The 24,552-nt window shown below is 36.7% G+C and overlaps 1 protein-coding gene across 1 annotated transcript in view; it reads left to right on the top strand.

Moving 5' to 3' along the window:
* Positions 1 to 24,544, top strand: part of LOC106960148 (ectonucleotide pyrophosphatase/phosphodiesterase family member 1-like) — a gene marked incomplete at its 3' end in the record, with an annotated part of 30,738 nt that extends 6,194 nt beyond the window's left edge. Inside the window, exons 3-23 of the mRNA XM_015053105.1 lie at positions 235 to 321; positions 7,196 to 7,253; positions 8,324 to 8,421; positions 8,499 to 8,578; positions 10,381 to 10,500; positions 11,202 to 11,311; positions 11,410 to 11,475; positions 11,557 to 11,629; positions 11,717 to 11,825; positions 13,474 to 13,605; positions 13,699 to 13,730; positions 13,869 to 13,996; positions 15,432 to 15,501; positions 16,408 to 16,495; positions 18,910 to 19,094; positions 19,230 to 19,269; positions 19,881 to 20,041; positions 21,365 to 21,494; positions 22,081 to 22,155; positions 22,792 to 22,924; positions 24,400 to 24,544. Coding sequence (XP_014908591.1) covers positions 235 to 321; positions 7,196 to 7,253; positions 8,324 to 8,421; positions 8,499 to 8,578; positions 10,381 to 10,500; positions 11,202 to 11,311; positions 11,410 to 11,475; positions 11,557 to 11,629; positions 11,717 to 11,825; positions 13,474 to 13,605; positions 13,699 to 13,730; positions 13,869 to 13,996; positions 15,432 to 15,501; positions 16,408 to 16,495; positions 18,910 to 19,094; positions 19,230 to 19,269; positions 19,881 to 20,041; positions 21,365 to 21,494; positions 22,081 to 22,155; positions 22,792 to 22,924; positions 24,400 to 24,544 — 2,120 coding nt within the window. The remainder of the gene's footprint in view (positions 1 to 234; positions 322 to 7,195; positions 7,254 to 8,323; positions 8,422 to 8,498; positions 8,579 to 10,380; positions 10,501 to 11,201; positions 11,312 to 11,409; positions 11,476 to 11,556; positions 11,630 to 11,716; positions 11,826 to 13,473; positions 13,606 to 13,698; positions 13,731 to 13,868; positions 13,997 to 15,431; positions 15,502 to 16,407; positions 16,496 to 18,909; positions 19,095 to 19,229; positions 19,270 to 19,880; positions 20,042 to 21,364; positions 21,495 to 22,080; positions 22,156 to 22,791; positions 22,925 to 24,399) is intronic.
* Positions 24,545 to 24,552: the final 8 nt, after the last annotated feature.

Consider the following 24,552-nt stretch of genomic DNA (forward strand, 5'->3'; position numbering starts at 1 on the left):
TTCAAGAAAGTCAAGAGAAAAAAGATAATGAAAAAAAAACAAAATGAAGGGTATCAGTTTATAACCCAGTTTTCCTCCAAGAGAAGTGAGTAGACTGTAGTGTTATTCCTAACCCATTGGCTTAGCTAGCTTAGCTACAGGCTACTGTTAGCCTCCTTTTCACTAACACTTAATCAGGGAAAGGAAATATTTAACAAGATATGCATATATTTGACTTGTCCCTGTACCTTTTAGCACACTTTACAACAGGTGACTATGAGTCACCAGCTGCTCTACCTCCCCATACCAGAGTAACTTCTCCTCGCTCTCACAGCGTAGAAGGTGAGCTACACTGTGTTCACTGATATGCCAGTTAGCATCACTGCAGCAAGGCTATGGGGATTTCTCTGTCTCTCTTGTAAACTCATTACTGACAGAGATTCAAACAATCAAAATATTATTAATAAAAGAAAACCAAACAACAGTTCCAGGAAAATGGCATTGTACTAGATGCCATTTTAGAGCTGGAGTATCATCGTTTAGGAATGTTGCATTGTTGATTAAACCAAAAGAGAGTAGCTGGGTAGAATATCCAGACTCTTTTCTCAGATAAAAAAAAAGCATTTCTGTTTATTTATTTTGTTTACTGAGGAAAATGAAATTCTAAAAGCACTATATCTGAAGTATACTAGATATAAATCCACTATGCATAAATAAATATATATTTTTAAAATATGTAGGGGTCATTAATGATGATAAGCATGCTGTACCATGCATTAATAGCCATACAGTTACATAAAAATATTTTTTATTGTTATCACAACAGTACCACAAAATATTGCTATAAAAGTTCATATTGTCCACCCCTGATCTGGTGGCCCACTTCCATCCATTATATTCATATTCTCTTTGATTTCTTGTAATTTTTTATTCATGTTTGAGGAGTTGATAGATGGATTTACTCGGCAACAGGAAGAGTACAACATGAACACAGTGACAAGAAAGAGAAAAAGCAAATTCAGTGTTGACAGTTACATTCCTCTCGTTGCCATGTGGAAGAAGGCCAAAGCGACGGGACAAAATCCACACATGAACGAGAAAAACATCCAAAATAAACAGACAAGGCTTCCGACTGTGAGGAAAAAGAGATACATTAGGGTCACCATGCAGCATGACCCACTTTCAAACTGTACAAATGATCCACTCAAGTCAGTCAGCTCAGAAACCCTTGAATCACATGCGATAGCTACCTAAAAATCAAAGTTTAGGAAAATATACTTTGCTAAGCTGACATGCTTTGGTATTTTTAAATCTCATATGATCAGATGCATTGACAAAACTGCCAATTCTCAATTTTTTTCATTGTTGTGTAAGCTAATTTAAATAAGTGCCTCTTCATGTTTGTTTTCAAGTCATTACACTTTCTTCTATCACTAACCGTTTGTCTTTGACTTCCTCTCTCTTGTCCAAATGTTTCAGACCATTTGAACACTCCCACAGTCTGGTACAGGAGAATTTAGCAAAACATCCTAAACATAAAGTGACATTTTGACATTTCCAGAAATGGATGCATTTGGAAATAATGATTCATGTCAGTACCCAGAAATGACCTACAGTCCAGATAATTGCATTTCAGCAGAATCAGTGAGGAACTTAAACAGAAAAAAATGTTTGGCACTAATTATTGTCATTTGTCCTATGGTAGAGTTTTCAAAGGCAGAAGCAGCTACATAAAGGAATAGTTTGGGGATTTCCAACCAGGAATATATATTTTCTCTCTTTACTTTGAGCCCAACAATAACCTTATTCCAATCGAGTATTTCTAACCTAAACTTGATTCCAACATGACTTAATTTCTCAAAATTCTGTCCACTGTACACCATAATGACAGGAGGAAATTTATCAAATAAAGTGATGAATTACTTGCATATAACTATTCAGATCCTTTGCCTAAATATTCCAGATTAAGATCAGGTGCTTCATGTTTATGATCATCCTTCAAATGTTTCCACAAATTCACTAGACCCACCTGTGGTAGATTCAGCTGATTGACCCTGAGTTGGATGCAAACACACTTGTTTATATAAAATCTCAGGTGAGAGCACATACTAAACTACTAGCCAAGCAGTTAATACAAAGGAAGTGTCTATCTGAAATTTCTTTTTAAATATTAATGCAAACTGTGAAGCATGGTGGTGACAGCATCATGGTGTGGTTGAAACTGGGTAACTAGTCAACACATAAGGTAAAGTTAAAGCTGATTTTACAAGAAAACCTCCTCCAACGTGCTTTGTGAAAGACTTTAACTTAAATCTAATTGAACATTCATGTGGGGAACGAGGTTGCTTTAAGAAAAGGCTTTAAATACTTAGCAATTTCTTCTTTTGTTTTATGTGCTACTCTGTGTAGAACTTTTAGTATAAAGGTACACAACCCCATTTTTAGTAGGGCAGTATTATGTGTGCCATAGTTTTGCTCCATCATCAAAAACTCATCTGGAGTTCTGCTTTGATTCTTTCATGCATGTTTGAGAAATCCTTTAATCTCCATAGCAACCATTCAGCTCCTCCTCTGAGCTGCAGTTTTCAAATGTCCACTTAACTTGGAAACCACACAACGGTTCCTTCAGACTAGCCAGCAGCAATTAGCAAACACCTGCTGGAACTATGTATCTGCTGAGCTCGTTATATGATCTACTTCTCAGTGCAATGCTGGTAAAATTAGTTGTTAGAGGGTTAATAGAGTAGCGATGTGATGATTTCCTCAAAAGTGTTGGAAAGAGCAGGACTTCTTAAAGAGACAGATGCCCAATTTCAAAGTGCGAAATTACATAGTTGAATTTCTTTTGAGTCATATTTGATATACATAGCATTTTATAACAACTGAAGGTGACATATTGATTTGATTATGCTACGAAATGATTCTATGTGGCTGGAAAACATATATACTGCCCCTTTAGTAAAAGTCTTGCATAAAGATGTGGGCAAAGCAAATCTTTGTTAATGCTTTCCATCTGCGCTTTAAGCGACTCTATGCTGAGCCCTTTACACCAGGAAAATTAGCAATATGCTTCACTTATCATAGATCGGTGGATTAAGAAGAATGTGCACACAAAGCAGATTGCTGACCACATAAAAGGTTAATTATGTCAACTTATCTGTGTTTATATTAATGCTAGGATTCTCTGTAGTTTCAGGTTTCTGTACCGGTTTTTGTTCCTCTTTTGTTTCTTTTGTTAACATTCTTTGTGCGGGTAGCTGCATGTTTCTGATTTTCCATTTCTTAAGTCATGGGTTTAAACATTGACTCAACTGTGAATCGAATCCGTTTCCAGTGATTGCATGACGCCATCGATCACGTTACCTTTGGAGAAATCTGCATTCAGGTTCTGTTTGGTACACTGGTAATATTTTTATGGTCCAGAATGGCATTTTGTTGCATCAAAAGTTGCTGTGAGATTTATGAGAAAGAAAGCACGAACAGTTATTCCTGAAAAAGACCCACGTTGGACCCTGGGGGGAAACTCACAACATGTTAGGGAAGTAGGTGAGGTGGGTCGGGTTACTGGGAAGCTAGACGTGAATGTTAACACTCATGGGACAGTCTCAAATTAACCCCTGAGCAGCCTTGCTGTTTTGTATCCTCTTACACTAAACTTGCTGTAACCACGTTTTTGTGAAAGAGGAATGTTTTGCGGAAGCGTAGTCTCTCTCTGGTTGAATGTGGTCCGCGGCACCAATGTGCTTTTCATTGCACACTGGCACGCCAAAACATCCCTCCTGCTTTTCTGGGGCAGTAGCGGTGAGTGTGGGCTGCAGTCCTCTAGGGTGGGGTGTTCCCTCTGCTGTGATAGTTTTTCCCCTCGCTTTCCCTGCCCCACCAACTTGAAAGCCGTATGGAAAGAATAGGATCGGATTTTCCACACGTGCAGACTCTTGTTTACGTGCCGTCTCCTACGTTTTACGTTTACACTTCTTTCCGGATGTTGATTTTGGAAACAGATGAAAAGACATGAATAATAGTCAGAGCCTTCTCTATAGATGGAGTCTGTGTGTTGTGTAAAATGCTGAGCATGGATTTTCTAGTGGATTTAAAGATCACAGTGACTGATTCTCTTGAGACACTGCATCCCTATGTTCGCTCCAAACCACAACGCTGACCTCGAGGCGGTGAGAAGGGGCCTTCTCACCTGCATGATAAGACTCTTCTGTTCCATGTCCTGTCAGCAAAGCACTTGACAAATGTATTAGTTGTTCGAAAACTGTGAGGGAACAGGCCAGACAATGAGAACAGTATCTCATTGTCTGTGGGAACGACCTTCTTTCTTAGATTTCATGAACAGTGGCAACATTTCATAGTGGTTTTATTTTCGGTAAATGAAAACACACAGGCAAAACACATTTGTAGATTAATTGCACAAAAACTTATGTTTAGACAACTTTTTTCTCTTAATCGTAATTATTTTTTTTGCTAACTGATAACAAAAACACAACATTTAATAGAAAAAATAATTTTTAAAACAGAAATGTGAGCTTGATGTGGTGTTTTTCTTTTCTTTTTTTAAAGCTACCTTTAATCTGACAAGCAAGACTCATTAGGATGTATATTCCAGTTTATTGATTTTGGCTGTACAGTGCCTTGCAAAGATATCTATACCTTTAAAGCTTTTGCATATTTTTCACAGTATAATTACAGACCCTTATCTTTTTATTTACACAAACCAACACAATTTTACATGTTTTTGAAGTGCAAGAGAATAGTTTTTTAAATGATATGCAAAAAACAAAAATCATGCTGTATATTTTGCTTTCTTAATAAAAACGCATTACAACAATATACCTTAGAAGTCAACAGAGTCCCTCCGCATGTTCTTTAATCTCAGTATAACAGATGTTCTGTGAATGACTCAGAGGTTCGTCAGGATATATGAGTGAACAAACAGAATCCTGAAAACTAAGTAATAGGTAAGTGACCTGTGAGATGTAAGTTTCCAGAGAAGCTTAAACCTTCTTTGGAAACTTACATTGTGAAACCTCACAGGTCACTGTTCAGTCCATCATCATAAAATAAAAATAGTTTGGCACGGTTTGTTGGAGTGATGGGAAATCATTTAAAGTACTGAAAATATACCTGTTAGAATCTGGCGACTGTATTCACAGAGGCTCCTGATTATCTGCTACAAGAAAGAATCTCAGGCTCTCAAACTCAGCAAAACTATAAAAGTTGAGAAATGCAGGTCAGAACTGTTGGGGCTGATTCAATGTGAGAAACAGTAGAAAATTGATACATTTCATTAGAATTACAAAGTGACCAAAACTAAAGTAGCTGCAGGATAGGAAACTCTCAACTTTTGATGCAAAGACGACGACAACGACTCGAATCTTGCAGGGATAAAAGGAAACCATGAGTTAATTGTACAAACAGGGAGCAATGGGAACAAAGAAATGTTAACATCTGCAAGCTGAAAGCAGATGTGAACATCAGACAGAGGAAGTGAGAGCAGTTTAGAGCCACTACTGAGTAATGCTTACAATACTGAGGAATGACATCACAAAGATCTAACCCAAATAAAATGTATTTTTAACACTTAGTGTTTAACAAGAGCATTTGATCAAACTCCAGCATTTAGACCTCAAAAGAATCATTATTTTTTTTTTGTTTTTCTGAATCACGCTAAGTTTTAATAAAAAGTTATTTTAATCCCTGAGTGGAAAAGTAGTCACTGCATGATGTTGACAAATTGCTTCACATGACTATCCTGCAGATACTTTTGAAAAGTGGTTTCCCCTTCTGGTGTTTCGCCAGCAGAGTTTGGGTTTTATGTCTGTGACGTCATTCTTTTGGCTGTCACTAAAACAGCCAGTAAACTCAAAGTGGGATTTAATTGACCGTAGCCATTTGTTGACATCAAAGTTAATCTAATCCATAAGGGAACACCATAAACAGCAATGATTCTGCGGGATATTCCTTCTAAAAAGTTGTTTAACCGAGAGAGCCAGACAAAAGCGTACACACCCTAATCCTTTTATTGTGAGGTAGGTTTGTCCAAACTTGTGACCTAAGCTGTATTGTTCAGCTTCCTGGATGTCAGCCATTTTTGACAAGCTATAAATTAATAAAGGTTTCAGAGTAAATTGTGAGTGTTTGTGTAAACTGGAACATAGCGTGTCCACCAGTTCAACTATTTCAATGGCATCTTCTTCCTGTAAACTGGCTTAAAACGTTTGTTTGAGTTATGTAAATTATTAAATGAAAACAAGATGTCTTTTGTGGATCAGTGAAGGATAAATAATATTTGAAAGGATCTATAAACGTCATGGGTTCAATAGTTACATTATTTTAGGAGTTAGAGATAAAACATCCATTTACTGGAATTGGTTCTTGAAGAAAATTCAGATGTTTTTTATTATCTGTAAGCATATTTGTCCAGTGGAGAATCTGGCATCCAACGCTGATTCTTTTCCGTTCTCTGCTTGTTAAGTCTGTTTCTGCTCGACATTTTCTCAGATTAAAAGAAACACGATTGACTGGAAATACTTCCCTAGTTTTACTGGAAGAACACAGTGTCCTCTGTGTGCACCTCTAAGTCCAGATATCTTTTTGGTGTGAATGGGGAAGTCACATAACTCAACTATTACTTTTAAACCAATATTAGAAAAACTGTCACCTATAAAGGTTTCAGTATTCTGGGGGCTTTTTTCTGTCCAGGGAATCAGACTCTTGTAAGGTTTTTCATGGCAAACCGTTGTCTGGAAAAGTTTAGACAAATACTAATTTGAATATCTCAATGATGCAAGACCTCACTTTTATTAGGACCAGTTCTGTGTAAGACTCTATATTCTCTTATTTCACCTACTTGGAAAAAGGGGCATCGACAATTTTATTAATAACTAATATGTCTAACGTGTTACCATTTACAAGAGTATGACTTTAATGATCAAGGGAAAATTGTGCTGAAAAGAATAGGATTGCTGATCCTGCAGCATTGTTCATTCTTAACGTTCGATTATTTGGATGTTGAAAAATGTGCTTAAATTGAAAGTTGTATTTCAAAAAAATAAAAAAAAATAACTTGACGGTCTCATTATGATTTTTTTAGTGAATTTAAATCCCATAATTTATAAGTGTTTGTGGTCTGGCTTTGAGATTGACAGTGAAAAATATAAATCACAATAAACATAACATTTTTACTGATGCCGTTTTTCTTTCTCAACAGGAGGAAGTCTCTGGAAAAAATTCACACAGGAGATCGGGGAGGCTAAGTGTCCACCTGGGTAATGAAACGGCAGATGACCCGTTTTTGAGGGATGTGTTTCTTTATGCACTGAAAAAAGAGAATGGAGCTCCAACTTTAAAAGAAAATATTGAGATGATTCTTGGAATCAAATTTGTCAAACTAACATGATAACTTAAACTTAATACATCTACTTTGATCAACTGAATTTGATTAGTTGTGAGAAATTAACTCGTTGGATCATCTGATTTGTTTTTTCAGTGTGACATGTTGCTAAAAACAAAGTTTTTCAGTTGTGTCAATTGCTGTTGTAAAAAGCTCTTTGTTGGAAGATGGCAATAAAATGGTGATAAAATTTTAAATGGTGACATTTTCCTACATTTAGGCAGTTTAATTTGTTCCTTTATGTTTTTTAACAGAAGTGTAGCCAACCCAAAATGTCAGTTCTTTTTTTTTCCCCCCCCAATGGTGTCATTATATTGGGAAATAGTAGTTGTCGCTATGGAAACTGGGTTAATGACTTTGACTAATCAGGCATGTGCTTGTGAGGAGATAAAACCACACACAAACATAGAGTAAGCTAGACAGACGCATCCTGCAGTGGAAAATTAAACATGTTGCTCAAAATGACCTGAACTTTTGTTTTAAAATAGAAATTGCATAAATGTGGTCTGTGTTTTATTTTTTTACTTGACCCTGAGTATGCAAACCACACTTCCATATATTGAAATTGAGTATTTGTACTCTAAGGAAATAGTCATATTGTGTACATGCAGAGATGTTTCTTCATGAATGAATGAATTTATTAATTTGTTCACAGCCTAAGGCTTTCAAACAGTGTTTTCTGTACTCAGGTTGCAAAAGAGGAATGCAAGCTGAATGTGCAGGTTGTCAAAACATGTTTCCAACTATGGGTCAGGTTCAGCTCCTATTTTCACACCGTTGTTTTTTTTATCACTTATCTTGCAGCTTAGCATCGAGAAATAGCTGCTTATAATAAACAGGCGGTCCTGTGAGATTTCCACACCTATTTCCTCATACCATTTCCTGCTAAATATACATGGACGCAAGACAAGCAAATTAAATAAGTGAGGTTTTTCCTTTGCCCAGTTTTTCCAGGCCTCCTCTTCTCCTCGTGTCCTTGGACGGTTTCCGAGCAGAGTACCTGAAAGATCACCATAGTCGGCTGCCCGTCATCAACAAGCTGCGTAAGTCAAAAAAGCGGTCGCCGCCTCAACTCGCCAAGATTTTCCTGTTGGTGTTACAAGCAGTTTTTGTTCTGCAGGAAAGGATGGAACAACAACATCTTACATGAGGCCTGTTTATCCCACAAAGACTTTCCCCAACCACTACACCATCGTTACTGTAAGCCAGCGGCGTCAGACTCATTTTCATTTTGGGCTATATAAAAAAATCTGAATGTTCTTAAAGGGCCGGATGTGCCAGAATGTATTGATAAAACCCATTAAATTGTTAAAATATCAATAAATAGTTGTTTGTTTCGGCATTCAATAGGCATTTCTTAAAATTAAATAACATTGGATATCTTTTCATATCGCTCAGGATTTTGTGATTTTTTTTTTTTTGCAATCAAAATCCCAGATTTTGTGGTGCTAATTAAAAAATATTTGTTAGGACTTTTTATGATATTTGTGCTAATGTATGATGTTAAGTGTAAGTATTTGCCATATTGGTCAACGATTATAACTTAAACTCAATGTTTTTGGCCAATTTTGAGAAAATTTTGCAGGAAAATCAGGAAAAAAAATGTGGAGATCTGTTGACTTTGTGAGAATTTTGTATGAATTTTGCAGATTTGTGAAAAACTGGAGGGATTTATTGATGTAATTTCTAGATGGCCACATAAAAAGTTATAGCGGGCCAGATTCGGCCCTCAGGCCTCGAGTTTGACACATGTGCTGTAAATGTTTCAGTTTGTCATGAGTTTAATTTACTCATCATTACTTTATGTATTCATTCAAATAATGTAACACTTTGTTAAAATATTATTACATTTAAAAAGTTTTTTTAGATCTTGAAAGCAACATGTCCAGGACAACAATTACATTTAATCTGATTAATGTGAAACAAAAGTTTCCTTTTGTATCATTTAGCTGAAGCCTGAAGTTACAAAGAGGGAACTAAGAATCAAAATTGTCTCTTTTTTCAAAGGTATCATTCAGGAGATTACAAAAATAGCATTTTGATAGCAGAATATGTGCTACAGCTTTGCTAAAACAAGTTGTTGGAGGGTTGCTCATAAACTCCTACCAAAGAAGACTGAATGCTGTAATTAAATCAAAACATGCAGACTAATTGTACCAGCTTACTGCAGCCTTTTTTTATATGTAGCACTTTTCCTAAAGTGGGATAACTTCTGAAATGATTTATCATGATATAATTTTTATTCAACCTGCCTCGTCAATGAGTGCATGCTTTCACGTTTCTATTGACGACATGTTTTAATCTGAGACACAACAAGTGTTCCTAACAATGAATAATGGGTTCAGAAAGGAAAGAACATCTGGTTTAATCTTTAGAAATCTGTCATTTTATGTGTCCAAAGTCTAAAAGAGATGGCTCACAACTGCGTTTTTACCAGAATCTCAAATAAATGCAGTTTAAACCCAATAAGTTACATATTTTAAAGTTTAAAGCTAGTATTTGATGAGTTGGACTTGCTGTAGTTTTGGATCTAAAGGACATAACTTTAAATGTTTTAAATGTTTTTCACCACTGCTGTTAGTTTCTTTCTTCATGTGTGCTTCAAGGTTTTCTCTTCCCGCAGCGTTAGAAAGTCATTGCTCTATTGAGGCCTAATAGCTTACATGTGCATGGAAAAAAATAGCTTTTTAAGATGGATTCCACCTCTGTTTTTCAAAAACAGACCCCACCATTAAAGTAAACTCTTTAGTATTTCCAGTAATACAGTCTGCCAAGATGTGACGCCCAGAAAATACAATGCAGAATACAGGAGGCACAAATATGAGCATGAAATGCATTTTAGGGGGATTAAAAACACATTTTAAGGAGCTTTATAGAATCGCAAAGGCCTTAATCATGTCTGGAGCTTTTTATTTTCAGAAAAACAGGAGTTAAACCCTGCAGCTACTGTATCAAAACAGCTCAGTGTGCCTGTGTTTTTATTTGATCTCCGTCTCCTGCAGGGTCTTTATCCCGAGTCTCATGGGATCGTAGACAACAAGATGTATGATGTGACCCGAAACGCCTTTTTCACCTTGAAAACAGATGAGAAATTCAACTCAAACTGGTACCAGGGCGAACCGGTGAGTGTCTGTGTACAAAGGTAGAATTTCAATCCTGTAGTTCTTTCAGGAATTAAAGTGTGGCCTTATCAAGATACAAGATCACAAAGCAGATTTGAGCAATACTGAATTTTACTGTAATATCTGAATGTCTCCGAGTTGCTCATGGTTTACCAACCCTGGTCTTATTCAAAATCTGCTGTGATTCATAAAAAAAGAATATCCCGCCTTGCGTAAGTCTGAGTATTCATCATGCTGTAATTTGCCCTCCCCATTGCAACGTTCCTGTTGAAATTTTAGATTCAGCTCGTTGTAAGTGTTGGCTTGTGATAGTTGTGCTTACTTAAGCACTTTGTGGCTCTTACTTAAACTTGATCTCAATCCTCTTTTGTGTGACGAGCTGCTTCACTTCACTGTCTTTTGTGCAGCAGCTGCATGACTTTGCAAAAGGAGAATAATGATCGCCCTGCGTAGCTGTGTCTTTCAGTAAAGACTACCAAACCAGTACTACAAATCGTGTGTGTCAAAATATGTTTAGAGCATTAATGTGTCAGTAGAGCCGTCCTACCCACAGATTGGAACTGATTTTTCAAAGAATGGAGAGATAAAACTTCTTCTAAATGACTCAAAAAAAGATCCCATGTCTCTTGTTTGTGTCCATTTTCTCTGCCATCATCAAAAACACTGCACTATTTTCTTTTTCCTTTGTTTTTCTTATTCAGGTGTGGCTCACCGCAATGCGTCAGAAACTAAAAGCAGGCACTTTCTTCTGGCCAGGTTCTGATGTTGCTATTAATGGATCATTCCCAACTCTCTACAGGATGTATGATAAGTAAGGCTGAACCTTATGGTATTAAATATGTCCTTATGTTAACTTCCAGTGTATAAGATGTTTTTGTAATGGCGCCTTTACAAACTTTTTGTGTGCAGGAACATTAAGTTTGAGAACAGACTGGAAACGGTGTTCGAGTGGCTGAGTTTACCTGAGAAGGAAAGGTGCTGCTTATTCTATGTTAACCACTAAAACTCTCATGGAAAAGCACAAATCCTGTTTCAATATTGTGTTTCTGCTTTTAGACCTGACTTTTACACCTTGTACCTGGAAGAACCGGACAGCACAGGACATGCTTACGGCCCAAAAAGTTCACAGGTGAGTTAAAACAGTTACTGCCTTAGGCTTGTTCTAGTTGCCATTGTATTGAACCAAAGCGCTTACAGCCTTCTGTTGTTCCTTCAGGTGATCGCTGCTTTGGAGAAGGTTGACTCGATTCTGGGCGATCTCATGGATGGACTTTTTACAAGAGATCTTCACCAGTGTGTCAACTTAATGATCGTATCTGACCACGGTGAGGTTGTTGTTCTGTTCAAAAGACAGAACTTAGAGAAATATAATTAGAATAAAACATACAGACCCATGAGTCCAATAAAGACAGAAAATACATGAGTTGCATGACTGAGAAGAGATTCCACCGACTACAGGATGAAAAATCAGTTATCCCAATCACACAAGGAGGATATTTTTGAGGGAAGCATTTCTATGAGTATCTGGAGACCATATGTCTAGCCCTGTAATTACACAGCACAGATCAATGTTTCTATGAGCGCGTGGCCAGGGCGATGCCCAGCGATTCCCATCAAAGAGTTTTCTTCCAAGAAAAGACACCAACTTGAGTGCATGGTAGTAGTTATTAGTTTGCAGTTTGTCATGAAACACAGAAAACAAGATGCACGCAGCAGGGTTCTCATGTCCCACCCAAAATACTGTTGACAGATGTTGAGCTGATACTATGAGCTTCCACATCACTTCTGAAAGCCTTAAAGTGATTGTTTATGTGAGGATCTGTAAAGATCTTTAAATCAAGTCAGCATCTAATTTGCTGTAGTTAAATATGAGTATAATTATAAATAATAATTTATAGATTTTTATAAATTGTTTTAAATATCTGCTTTAAATATCTAGAAATTTGTGGCCGATTTCTGAGTTTTTGTTTTTGAAAAGTTTTAACCTGCTGACATACATTGTCTCTTAGATAAATATGATGACAGACTTTTTCTCAACTTCCTGCCACGAGTGCTCATTAATTATTTACATCATGAGCAGAGGTAATGTACACTGTGTAAAAGTTTTACTCTGTATACAGACAAAATGATTTAGTTAAAATTTTAAACAGTTTTTAAACTGAGGTTACTTTCAGTAATTGTGAACATGAGTGTTTCGTCACATCCCATGACAGGCAGAATTTGAAACTGTAAAAAGTAAAACACAACAATGTTGCTGTGTTATTTTCATCCGTCCACTAAGGTCAGTTTGTTTCTTTATCAATTTGACAAAACATCCTGTAACAAATGTACAAATGTACTTTTTTGTGTTTGTATAAGAAAACATCCTTAATTTCTATTTTCACGTTTTAAAATAAAGAAGGATGTAACATTTTTGCAATACAATTAACAGATTTTTTTCCTATGGAATGTTGATATTTGTGGAAAATTCTATACATATAAAAAAACTTTTGTATTCGTGAAAGTTTATATATGTATACCTAATATCAGAATAATATTTCTTGTGAACACAATCTTGGCCCATAAAGCTGATTTTGCTTCTAAAAACATACTTAGTTACCAACCTAATGATAAACATGTTAATTATTTTATGGATATATTTTGAAAAATATATATCCATATATATATGGATATATGGATATATATCCATATATATATATATATATATATATATATATATATATATATATATATATATATATATATATATATATATATATAATTGCAGCTAAAACCTGCAATTATATGCAGGTTCTTTATTACGTTTTTGCCAAAGTTATTAAGACTTTACAGCTGCAGATTGGAGACCTTGTAATCGCACCATTGCAATACCAGTAGTTAAAGGAACAATAATACACTTGTAATCTATTATTATTTATCTCTCTGAAAAGTATTTTGGTGGCCGACATTTATACAAAGTCGTTACTTCAATAGGAATGGAGGAGGCTTCCTGTCAAAGGGCAGCTTATGTGTCGACATACCAGCAAGACACATCCAACTTCACGGTCATCCAGGGCCCAGCAGCTCGCATCCGACCGAAGCGCCTCCCACAGGACTACTTCTCCTGTGAGTTCCTGTCCGCTCAGATTTAACAATCTTTTGGTCTTAGTCTGCTTGAAATCAGAGAGCCTGACTTTCCCTTACTGTTCATTTCCGCAGTCGACTATGAGGGCCTGATAAAGAACCTGTCGGTATGCCAAGTATTCCAAGCGTGACTTTTTGTGTTGATAGGAAGAATGAAAAATCATGTGCTTGTGTGGCTTCATGACAAACAGTCCCGTCGTCTCTCTGCTGTGTGTTGATCCTCTCCGTCTGTGTGCATTCTGAAGTGCAGGGCCCCTGACCAGCCAATGAAGCCGTACCTCAAAGAAAACCTCCCCAAAAGGATGCACTTTGCATACAACAAGCGCATAGAGAGGGGTCACCTGTACATGAAGGAGGGCTGGCAGGCAGCGCTGTAAGTAATCAGATCATCATCTCCTTTCGCACAGCAGTTTGCATAAACTGGACGACATTAGTTGCTAATATCTGCTCCAGTCTAATAATATGGTTTAGTTAAGCAACAAAGTTTGTCTAGTTTGGGTATTTTTTATTTTTTTATGCTATGAGGGGATTTTGATTTTGGGACGATTTAGAAATGATAAATACCACGATTTGCGATTATAAGTATTTCTGTAAATATGTGACAAAACACGGCAAAACCAGGAAAATGTCGCTGGAGCAGAAAGATAGAGGAAAAAAATAAAAGCCATTCCTCGCTCACAAAATAATGATTTTCATTTTATAGAAAATGATCTAATAACTTTTGAGCAACAACCCTTTATGCTACTGACATCTTGATTATTGCAGTTATATATATTTTGTGTTATTTTCATCTTCATAAATGAAAGATGAAAACATAGAAACTGGTAAATAAAGTAGTAGTTTATGTTATCTCTCTAACATTAGTTTATGACATACGTTTTTTGGATGGTATGAGGTCAAAAGGATTTACAGTCCCCACATCTGTCACAATAATCAATAAATCAGATGATGAATTAAAACAAACTCAATCATTTCCATCAGCATGATTTATCGTTTCTCTTTTTTCTCTCTTTCTACTAAAACTGGATGATAAAAGTCTTCAGTTTAGTGCTTTCGTCTCAACTAGCGCTTTTTTAAGGAAAATTTTGTTTACAAAGTTTCAAAAATAATTTTATTTGTTGTTTTGTTTATTTATTTTGGATATTTAATATGTCTTCGAGTTCCAGTGTTAACTGTTCATTAGAATTTAAAGTTTATTGATCTTTGAGAATGTGTTCTTGTATTATTGTTTTGCCTTTACCGTTATTTTACTTAGAAATGGTCTGAAAACAACATTATCGTTTATCGCAATAACTTCTATTACACTTTATCGTCCAGCAAAATTTGTTATTGTGATGCTTGAACTGGTAGTTCAAATAGCCAACGCTTACTTTGTGTTCAGAAAGTACATTTTTCTGATACAAAACAGATAACTTTTATCTATTACTTCTTATAACTTGTGCTTAGAAAGTTTTTTCTTCTTATATAATATTCCAAAAGGTTTACATCAGAGCACTTTTTTTGTTTTTGTAATGAAAAGCCTGTAATTTTTTTCTAAATGTGACACGTCATATGATGGATAAACTGCAGTCATAAATCTTTTACAGTAACTAATGACAGGAACCATGTGTGATGAATGAAGCATGTTGGGAAGAAATAGCACAAATCCTTTGATTTGCACCAACCCTGTAATTGTGGCAAATTGCTTCAAGCTGGACAAATAAAGCTACTGACTTGACAGAGTCAAGAAACTGTGCAGTGGAAGATGTTTAATATACTTTACTATTTCCTCTAATTTTGCTTTTCCTGTTCAAATGCTTTCTCCTCAGTAAAAAAGACGATGTCAAGTATTGCACCGGTGGTTTCCATGGCTCAGACAATCTCTTCACCAACATGCAGGTCAGAGGAAGGAAGGATGTGTGTGCTTGCCAGGGTCAAGACATTTTGCATCATGACGTTTTTATTCTTAAGAAAACAGGAACTTCTTATATTTAGCTGTTGATATATGAGGAAACAAAAGGTTTTCTATAATCAGAATATTAACCTCTCTGGGTATTTGAGACTTGAAGGAATAAAAAGCTTCTGTGAAGAAGTAGAGGGACTTTAAAAACAAGTAATTGTTATATTTAGTAGTTCAACATTCTTTCATTTTTGTGTTACTGTTTGAAAACAATAAAATGAGATCTTGAACCACCTCTGGTTCTTTTGCAGAAACCCACAAACCAACAGACAGGAGAGGACATATTTGGGCAAACCTCTACAGAGCCCTTAAGTAGTGCGAAGAACTGAGATTATCCAAGAATTAAGCAAATTGCAATAATTGCGCAATAGTTTGAGAAGTTTCTCTCAACCTAAATGCAGAAAGATTTCAACTTAATACCACTGTAATTAATCTTAGTCATCACAGTTTATTTTAATTGTCTAGATTAATTTGTCACATGCTGTAATTTGACTTAGAGCACTTAGTTGGTTACTTATTTAGTAAGAACCAAAATTATTTCTTCCTCTCCTTTCGTGTAGAATAGAATAAAAACAGCCTTTATTGTCCCACCAAGTGGAAATTCAGTATAGAAAACTGTTTGGGTTTAGGTCAATTCAGAGCTTGACTTCTCTTTAAATATTTACCAATGAACTAAATAAGTGAATCAGATGTTTGACGTCTTGATGTTAACAGAGGGACTGAATAACGTTTTCCAGTACACAAACTGGTAGGCGTTGTTGCTTAAAAGCTTAGCTTAGTTTACTTCATCATATGTGTGAAAAGAAACGAATGAAGATGCTTTATGTTTCTTTTTTTTCTTCTAGGCAATCTTCATTGGATACGGTCCTGGATTTAAAACTAAATACGTCGGGCCAACATTTGAAAACATTGAATTATATAACCTCATGTGTGGTAAGTGGCTGTTTGAGTTATTGTTTTTTCTCTTCTTGCTGTAAATCATTTCAGTTTCTTGACGTTTTGGTGAACTGTTGTGATAAAATAGAAAAAATGAAGCTCGCGTTTTAGTAATGAAAGTTGATGTGACAGACTCAAGTCAAACTCCATTGGAGAATATCAGATTTTATTCTGAAAATAAAAATCTCTTTTGCAAGACAGTTCTGGTCAAGAACATTACCAGCGGAAACAGACGAAGCTAACAAAAGCTAATTTAGCGCAAACAAAATTATAAAACAAATAATAGTCATGCAAATTTTACACAAACTTCAGCAGTTTGTTTAGAACAATCACACCAAAACTATGCCAATGTTACTAACAGCTACTAACAATAGCAGCAATTAGCAAACAACTGGTGGAACTGCATATCTGCTGAATTTATCGTACAATTGTAAACAACATAATGAGAAGCAAGGTTCTCAGAAAACTTGATAAGCCTGGTGGTTAGGGCGCCTGGCAGTCTTTCATCCAGCGGCCCGCCGTGTTTTTGAGTTAAAAAATATATAAAGTTGACAGGAAATTTGAAAATATCACTTGATAATTATGTAGTAGTGGAATATTGGAAGATTAATACCCTAACGCCAACTACAAAATCTTTAAAAATGCAAACATTTAAAAAAAAAGAAAAAAAACGTAAATAAATAAGCAATGTTAAGCCTGGAGGGGGCACAAGTAAAGCCTGGTGGCTCGCCAGGCTTGTAATACACTGGGGGAAACCCTGAAAAGCACTGTTCTGATGACATGCTGAATGTGGAGTGTCAGAAAGAGTCAGAGATCAGTTTCAAGACGATACATTACAAAGTTTATACAAACTGAATGTATCGTAATTGCGCTATAAAGTGGCACTATGTGCCTGGAAAATACATAATAGCGCCCCTTTAATAGAAACTATTTGCAATTTCAGGACTTTGCTAAACATGTTCTTGGCTGTTAACAAATAACCTTATTCACTTTGAGCATGTCTTTTGACAGAGTTAATGTTCAGTCACGCCTGCTGAATGGACGTTTACAGTTAGTGACTAATATCCTAAACAGAACGCTGCTCTGTCAAATTTTAACCTGACAGGCCTTAAAAAAGAACGTCTCTCTCCTGTTCAGCTTTTAATCAGTTTTGCTACTTTTTTTTTTTCAGAAGCTTTAATCTCAAAAACAGAGGTAGTCTGTTTGCAACATATAGATGTTGACTATCTGCTCACATTGTTGTTTGGTTTGTTCTTATTTTCCTCCCGCGTTTGGGAACGCTGCTGTTCGCCTCAGTTGCGACAGCATCCCCGTAACTGTCAGTACAGGAAACAGGTGCATTTCTTCAGCTTTCAGTAGCTGCTCTGCTTCCTAAATATGTCAATAGATCCCACAAACCAAACCTCGATTTTAACATATCCATGTCAGAAGAAGTGGATATTGTAGAAATATTGTGGTTATTTAATAAGATTATTTGAAGAGCAAAATAGAAAAATGTGAGAAGCAACCAGTGTCAACCCAGCTAGTTCCAAATGTTTAGAACAAATGTTGAGAAATTGTATTTGATTTTTATGTGGCAGATCAAACCAGAAAATGTTTGCCTTCTTTACAGATTATACCAGTTTTATCTTTTTTTTTACTTCCACTTGCATGTTTTAGATCATCAAACTCAGACAAAGATAACCTGACTACATGCAAAATGCAGTTTTCAAATGGTGAATAAGACTTGACCAGAGTCTGTAATCCCAATTTATTAATAGTGAACTGTTATTAATCACAAATGACATCACTTTTTCAGAATCTGTCTGGTTAGACGAGGTGGACAACAGATCTCAACATGCAACACGCAATAAATTCAACAATAGATGAGAAACTAATTCATCAACATTCAGTCTGGAAGGGGGTTCAAAGCGGTTTCTAATGTCCTGAAACTCCCACTGAATCTAAGTGAGGCAACCATGAAAACATGAAACGGTAATAAACCTTCCCAAGAGGGGCTAGCCTTCAAAAGAAATCAGAAAGCTCAAGCACAGCATGAACTTAAAAGAACAATGCAACAGCTAAAGCGCTGCAGGCTTTTGTTACCTTACGGTCATGATTCAACAATAAGGACGAGATTGGGCAAAAATGAGAGCCAAGTCCTCCTTCGAACGGCTTAAAAATAAATTCCAAAAAAATCAAAACAAAGGTTTTATGTGGGCTGGTGCAACTCTAGAGTTGTGGCATGACTTTGAACTGGTTGTGCATACTTCGAAACCCTAAAATGTGTCTGAATTAAATTAGAAACAAGAGCAGAAATGCTTTTGCAGGTTATTTTTCTCTCAGATAAACATTCTTTACCTCAATTTGTACGAGTTATAAATCCTGAATAATGTTTTTCTTGTTTGTTTTTTTTTCCTTTCCCACATCAGACCTTCTTGGTATTCGTCCATCCCCAAACAATGGGACCCATGGCAGCCTGAATCATCTCCTGAAGCGTCCCCATTATCAACCCGTTCACCCAGCGCAGCTCTCCCATGAAACTCCCTGTGAGAGCACCAACCTGGTTCCCACAGACAACCTGCACTGCCTCTGTTCCTCTCAGAGCACTGAGAAGGTATGAAACTTTTTTTTTTTTTGGCCACATCGGATCAAAAAATCTGTCCTCTTTACCGGTCCTGATACGTCAGCTGTCTTGAAATGTATGTACAAGCCTAATTTAATCTGAAACAAACTGTGGCTTTCTTTGCAGGAGACAGAAATGAACAGAATTATTTTATCAACAAACTCAGGTAATTATATACATATATATATATATTTTATTTCAAAGAATCTATGTTTTTAACTTTACATCAAATGTTCTTCCCTCATTGAAAACATACATGGAGTGTTGCTTTGATTCTTTCATGCACGTTTGAGAAATCGTTTAATCTCCCGTGGCAACCATTCAGCTCTGCAAAAAGCCGGGGCGGACCTAGCTCCACCTCCAAGAGCGCAGCTCCTCCTCGCCCCTCCACCATGACTCCCCCACGTGGTTTCTTCAGACTAGTCACCAGCAATTAGCAAACACCTGAATTGAGCTCATTGTACGATCTGCTTCTCAGGGCAAAGATGGTAAAAACATTTTTAAAGGGTTCATACAGGAGCGACGTTGTGATGACTTCCTGAAGGCGGGGTTTCGGAACGAGCAGGAGCTTTTAAAGAGACAGAGGCGTGAAATTAGGGTTGAAATATACTTTAAGTCATATGTGATAGATGTGGTACTTTTACAACAACTGAAGTTAACATAGTTACTTTATTGCACTATAAAACCGAACTATATTCCTGGAAAACCCATAATACTGCCCCTTTTAAAATAGCACTGGGAAATATTTTTGCCTCACACTTTAAATTTCCTCCTTAGAGGCCAAAGCTAAGTTGCGCCGCCTTCATCATCCTTTCGGCATCCCCAGCGTCATCCAGGCGGGGAACAGCTTTTGTCTGCTGCACCACGCCGACTACCTGAGTGGATACAGCCGGGACCGCCTCATGCCGCTGTGGGTGTCGTACACCCTCCAGCCTCTGGTGAGCTCTCTTTCATCTCTAAACTTAGCCCCATCAGTCAGGGCTGCCTCGGCTGTATTTCTTCTGTGGTTTTGGTTTGGCAGCGGATTGGAGGAGGTTTGTACGGCATCTGAATCCTTTCTGTAAACAGCTGCTGCTCATCCTCTCTATCCGTGCTGGCTCAAACAGCTCTTGTCTTTCTTCCCTTTGTGGTGGAGCTTTCTTGTAATTCACAACCTCAGGCGCAGCTGTTTGTTTCCAAGAGATTTTGGATTCCTCTGTCTGAATGATTGAGCAAGTGGATGTGCTTTCCAAATACAGTATGAGCAAAATATAGCCTGCTACAGTACATTATCTGCATTCATTGTTAGTTAAAAAAAAAAAAAGACAATAAAATAGATTACATCTATAGTCAAGACTACGATTCCAAGAGCAAAATCAATCTTGGCCTAATTTAATTTCTTGGAGAAATAAAATACTCCACAGAAATAATCAGCGTAACTTGGCAGGCTGGATCAGCCCCCTACTCCTATTTTAATAGGATTTCCAAGAGTCCACCAGGTTTAAATTAAAACTGTCAGCCTGAGCCAGCAGGAACTTCTAACTCCTATCAATCATCGTTTGCTACGGTTCGTACTGTGAATAAAGGTTTGAGACTGAGACGATGCGAGGAGGAGGAGGAGTCTAAATTAATGTTTATGACCTGAAGTTAACAGGTTTCACTTCAATCCACATTCAGGCTAGTTAAATTCATTCTTCTTTTTCTTCATCATCTTCTTCTTCTTCTTCTTCTTCTTCTTCTTCTTCTTCTTCTTCTTCTTCTTCTTCTTCTTCTTCTTCTTCTTCTTCTTCTTCTTCTTCAGTCATTGATTAACCAGGATAAAACTCCTTTAGATCAAAGATTTATTTTAGAAAAGAATCCTGGCAACAATAAAGTTAAACGGTTAGTTACAAAAGACACAAACTTGTGTTTCGGGATAAAATTCACTTTATATTTTAATATTTACCTTTGAAAAAGAATTAGTTATATTTTAGTCATCTTCTGAGAGAATCTAACTTGAAGGGCCATTTATTTCATTAGTCAACAGCACTGTTTTTTATTTTTTTTACTTCCTGTCGATAATGTGTTTCATAATGAAATGTTATCAATAACTAAGACGTTCAAATTAAAGATTTAGACATCATTTTCGTTCTCATAAGACTTTCAAGTTGAAAAGAGAACCGAAAGAGAGATATTTCCTCGTTGATCTGTTCATCTCTAAATCCAGCCAAGCGATCTTCCATAAGAGACATGTCCTGTTGTCCCGTCCACACTGTCCACCGCTGACTGATCCCCTCTCTCAGTCCAGAGTGCCAACCCTGAGCCCATATGAGTGCATTCGAGCCGACTTTCGAGTCCCGTCTTCCTCCAACCAGCTGTGTCTCCTCTACAGAGATGAGGCCGCTCTGACCTATGGCCTGCTGCACCCGCCCTGTGAGTGTGTGTAAATGCCTGTGCATGTCATGCAGAAAGTGGCACAACCTGTGCCGAAATGAATTCACTTTTCAAGCATGTAGAAGAGAAGAGTCTCTTGTTAGCCTTTTCTGAGATCCCGTCAGTTCAGTGGATGCCGCTTTTTGCATTGATCTGATTTGTTTTGGTTTCACATTTCTCCCGCTTTGCTTCATGTAAAGTATTAATATCATGTATAGAATTTTGTTGCTGCAGGAGGAAGAAATGTCAGAAAGTTCAAGGGGTTTAAAAACTAATACAATGCTCTAGAAAGGTTTGCTTCCACGAAGCTTCAGCAGATGAAGGGAAACAGGGAAATTAACGCACATCAGCAGAAGTGAGACACCTGGATGACCACAAATTAAATGTTTTCATTCCTGTCATCATGTTACAAAGTGAGATTTGACACTGATTTTTTGCAGGAAAATAGGTGAAGCATTTCACATTATAAGCATTTTTAGATTTTGCAAGTCATCATAAAGTGACATCTTTTGCTTCAGTTTCGAAATCCTTGACTATAAAATCAAAAGTCCCATACCTGTTGCTTCACCTGTCATTATTTTTACAGATCTGAATATCACTGGTTCAGTGTCTGACTCTTTTATCAGCAGTAACATGGCCCCAATGTTCCCTGCATTTAAAGGTGAGTATTTATGGAAGTATTTGTCAAACGTGTGTGTTTCCAATTTGCGATTAGAGTTATTACATTATTAATGCAGTCATTTCAAAACTAAAAATTGTGATCTCCAGGGACAGGTAGTTAAACTGGCTGAACAAAGCACAGAAATCTGTGATGCAACTTCGTGTTCATGGCTGTCAGACCACCGGCACGTAGAAAACCTGCTTTGTGCAAGCTTGAACAAAACGTAGCTGTAAATCTATTCATCAAGTCCCAAACTGAGGAAATATCTGGATTTTTGACTCAGTGCCAGCAGCAAAACAAAGTTTTGTTATAGTAACATAATATTATGAATCAACATCATTAATTCATTTTGTTTTAACTGGAACATGCACCTTATAAATTGGATATATACAATCTGGTTACTGCTGTTGTTAGCTAAGTTCTGATAAATTAAATCCCTCTGAGTTTTGCCAGGAAATAAACAATAAATGAAAGAAAATTTTAGTTTCTGAATCCCTATAAAATACTAACAGGTGCTGCCCCCTAGTGGCTCACTGTTCCTGATACACAGTTACGCTGATAACTCAAATTTTAATGTTGTTTGTTTGTACAAATTGCAGGATTACATGTATTAAACTGCATATTTATGTTTTCCAGAGGTTTGGAGCCATTTCCACACTTCTATACTTTTGAAATATTCTCAAGACCTGAACGGAGTCAATGTCGTCAGTGGGCCGATATTTGATAAAGACTTTGATGGAAATGTAGATCCAGTCAGTAAAAACACAGGGTAAGTTGTCTACAACTATACCACAGCTTTAGTGATTGTTGTTGTTGTTGTTGTGTGATATTCTGTTTAATAAATGTTTCTGAAAAAGTCGATGTTTTTTTTTTAAATTGTTCCCATTTTCTATTTGTTAAAAAATGACTAGATGCACAAATTTAACTTAATATTCATAAAGAGATGTCATTATCACTTTAAAAACAGGGCTGTTCAATCAAGTAGTGTATTAGTTTGGATATTCATCAACTTTTTTTATTTATTTATTTATTTTTTTGTGCGTTTCTTTCTTTCATCTTCATCGTGAATGGGTCCCTGACTCGGACTCGATCAGTTTTGTTACTACTAGTCATTTTCATACCATCTCTGTCTGACAACATGAAGAAAGTTAAAAAGTTTCGAAAACTTAAAGACAGTCAAGAAAAGACGAGCAGCAAAGTTGATATCTGTCAGTCTGAAAATGGTTGTAAAGCATTCTCTTTGCAATTACAAAACAAATAATTGAACAAAAATCCTCACTGTCCTCAGCTAAGGTCAGTGTTTTTGCTTCAACAATGAGAAAGAGAGACTGATAAAGTGGGATAGAAGTCGGCAAAAAACTAAAACTAAACTAAATGACCAGCAACAAAAAAACGAGATGAACTTTAGCAGAACATTCATCAAACCATGTATATAGCATGACAGGCGACGAGATATGTCTGAAATGTGAAAAAATGTCTCTGTTGCATGTAACAGTAACAGTAATAATAAAAAAATCATTCCCAAATTTAAAAAATCTGAAATGTTTCACTGGATTGAGCATTGCTTTGACTCTGCTCCGATTTTCTTTCCAATCGTGTAAATTCCTTAGAGGAAAACACTTCAGGAGAAAATGAAAGCTAAGCAACTCACCTCAAAATCAAGCAAGAAGACGTTCGACACATTTATTGGTTAAGATCAGACCAAAGGTTTCACACTTAGCCAACACTTGTGAGCTATTTAAATGTAATTCCTCCATTTCTGAGCGAGGAAGCATTTTCACATAAATCAAAGATGTGGTTGTGCATGTTTTATAAAATACCCAGGGCAATTACAATGTTGCTAAACAAAGATTGTGCAACATGTAAATCAAAACCAGTTGACAGTGTGGTGTCAAACCACACGCGCTGAGCTTTGGAGAAGAACGCAATACATCAATACTGATTATGTTCTTCTAATCTTTCCCCCGTTTCCTGCGAGGTTTTTTTCTGTTTAATTTATGATTTAACCAGGAAATACTGACAGCGTTTCCTCACATCCCCTGGCAGTTATCTTGTGGTAGTGCCCCTGGTGTGGAAATCCAGGACTATTTTTGACAAATAGTGAGTGGGGGGGGACAGATTTGTGTCATCGCAAAGGTGGAAATCAGAAGAGTTAAAGAAAATCTTCTTCTTCACAGGAAACACTTTTTGTTCCAGCAGTTTTTTGTTAAAACCCCACAAACCTTTCTCTCTCTCTCTCTCCAGGAATGAAACTGCAGTGCCAACGCATTTCTTCTTGATCATGACCAGCTGTCGCAACTCAAGCTTCAGTCCTGTTAACTGTGAGGGTCCGCTTCAGGCCATAGCATTCATCATGCCCCACAAACCTGACTACTCAGAGTTCTGTGCTGTGAGTAA

This window comes from Poecilia latipinna, unplaced genomic scaffold (assembly GCF_001443285.1).
Source record: "Poecilia latipinna isolate Pla-1442-1.1 unplaced genomic scaffold, P_latipinna-1.0 Scaffold1160, whole genome shotgun sequence".
NCBI classification, from domain to species: domain Eukaryota; kingdom Metazoa; phylum Chordata; class Actinopteri; order Cyprinodontiformes; family Poeciliidae; genus Poecilia; species Poecilia latipinna.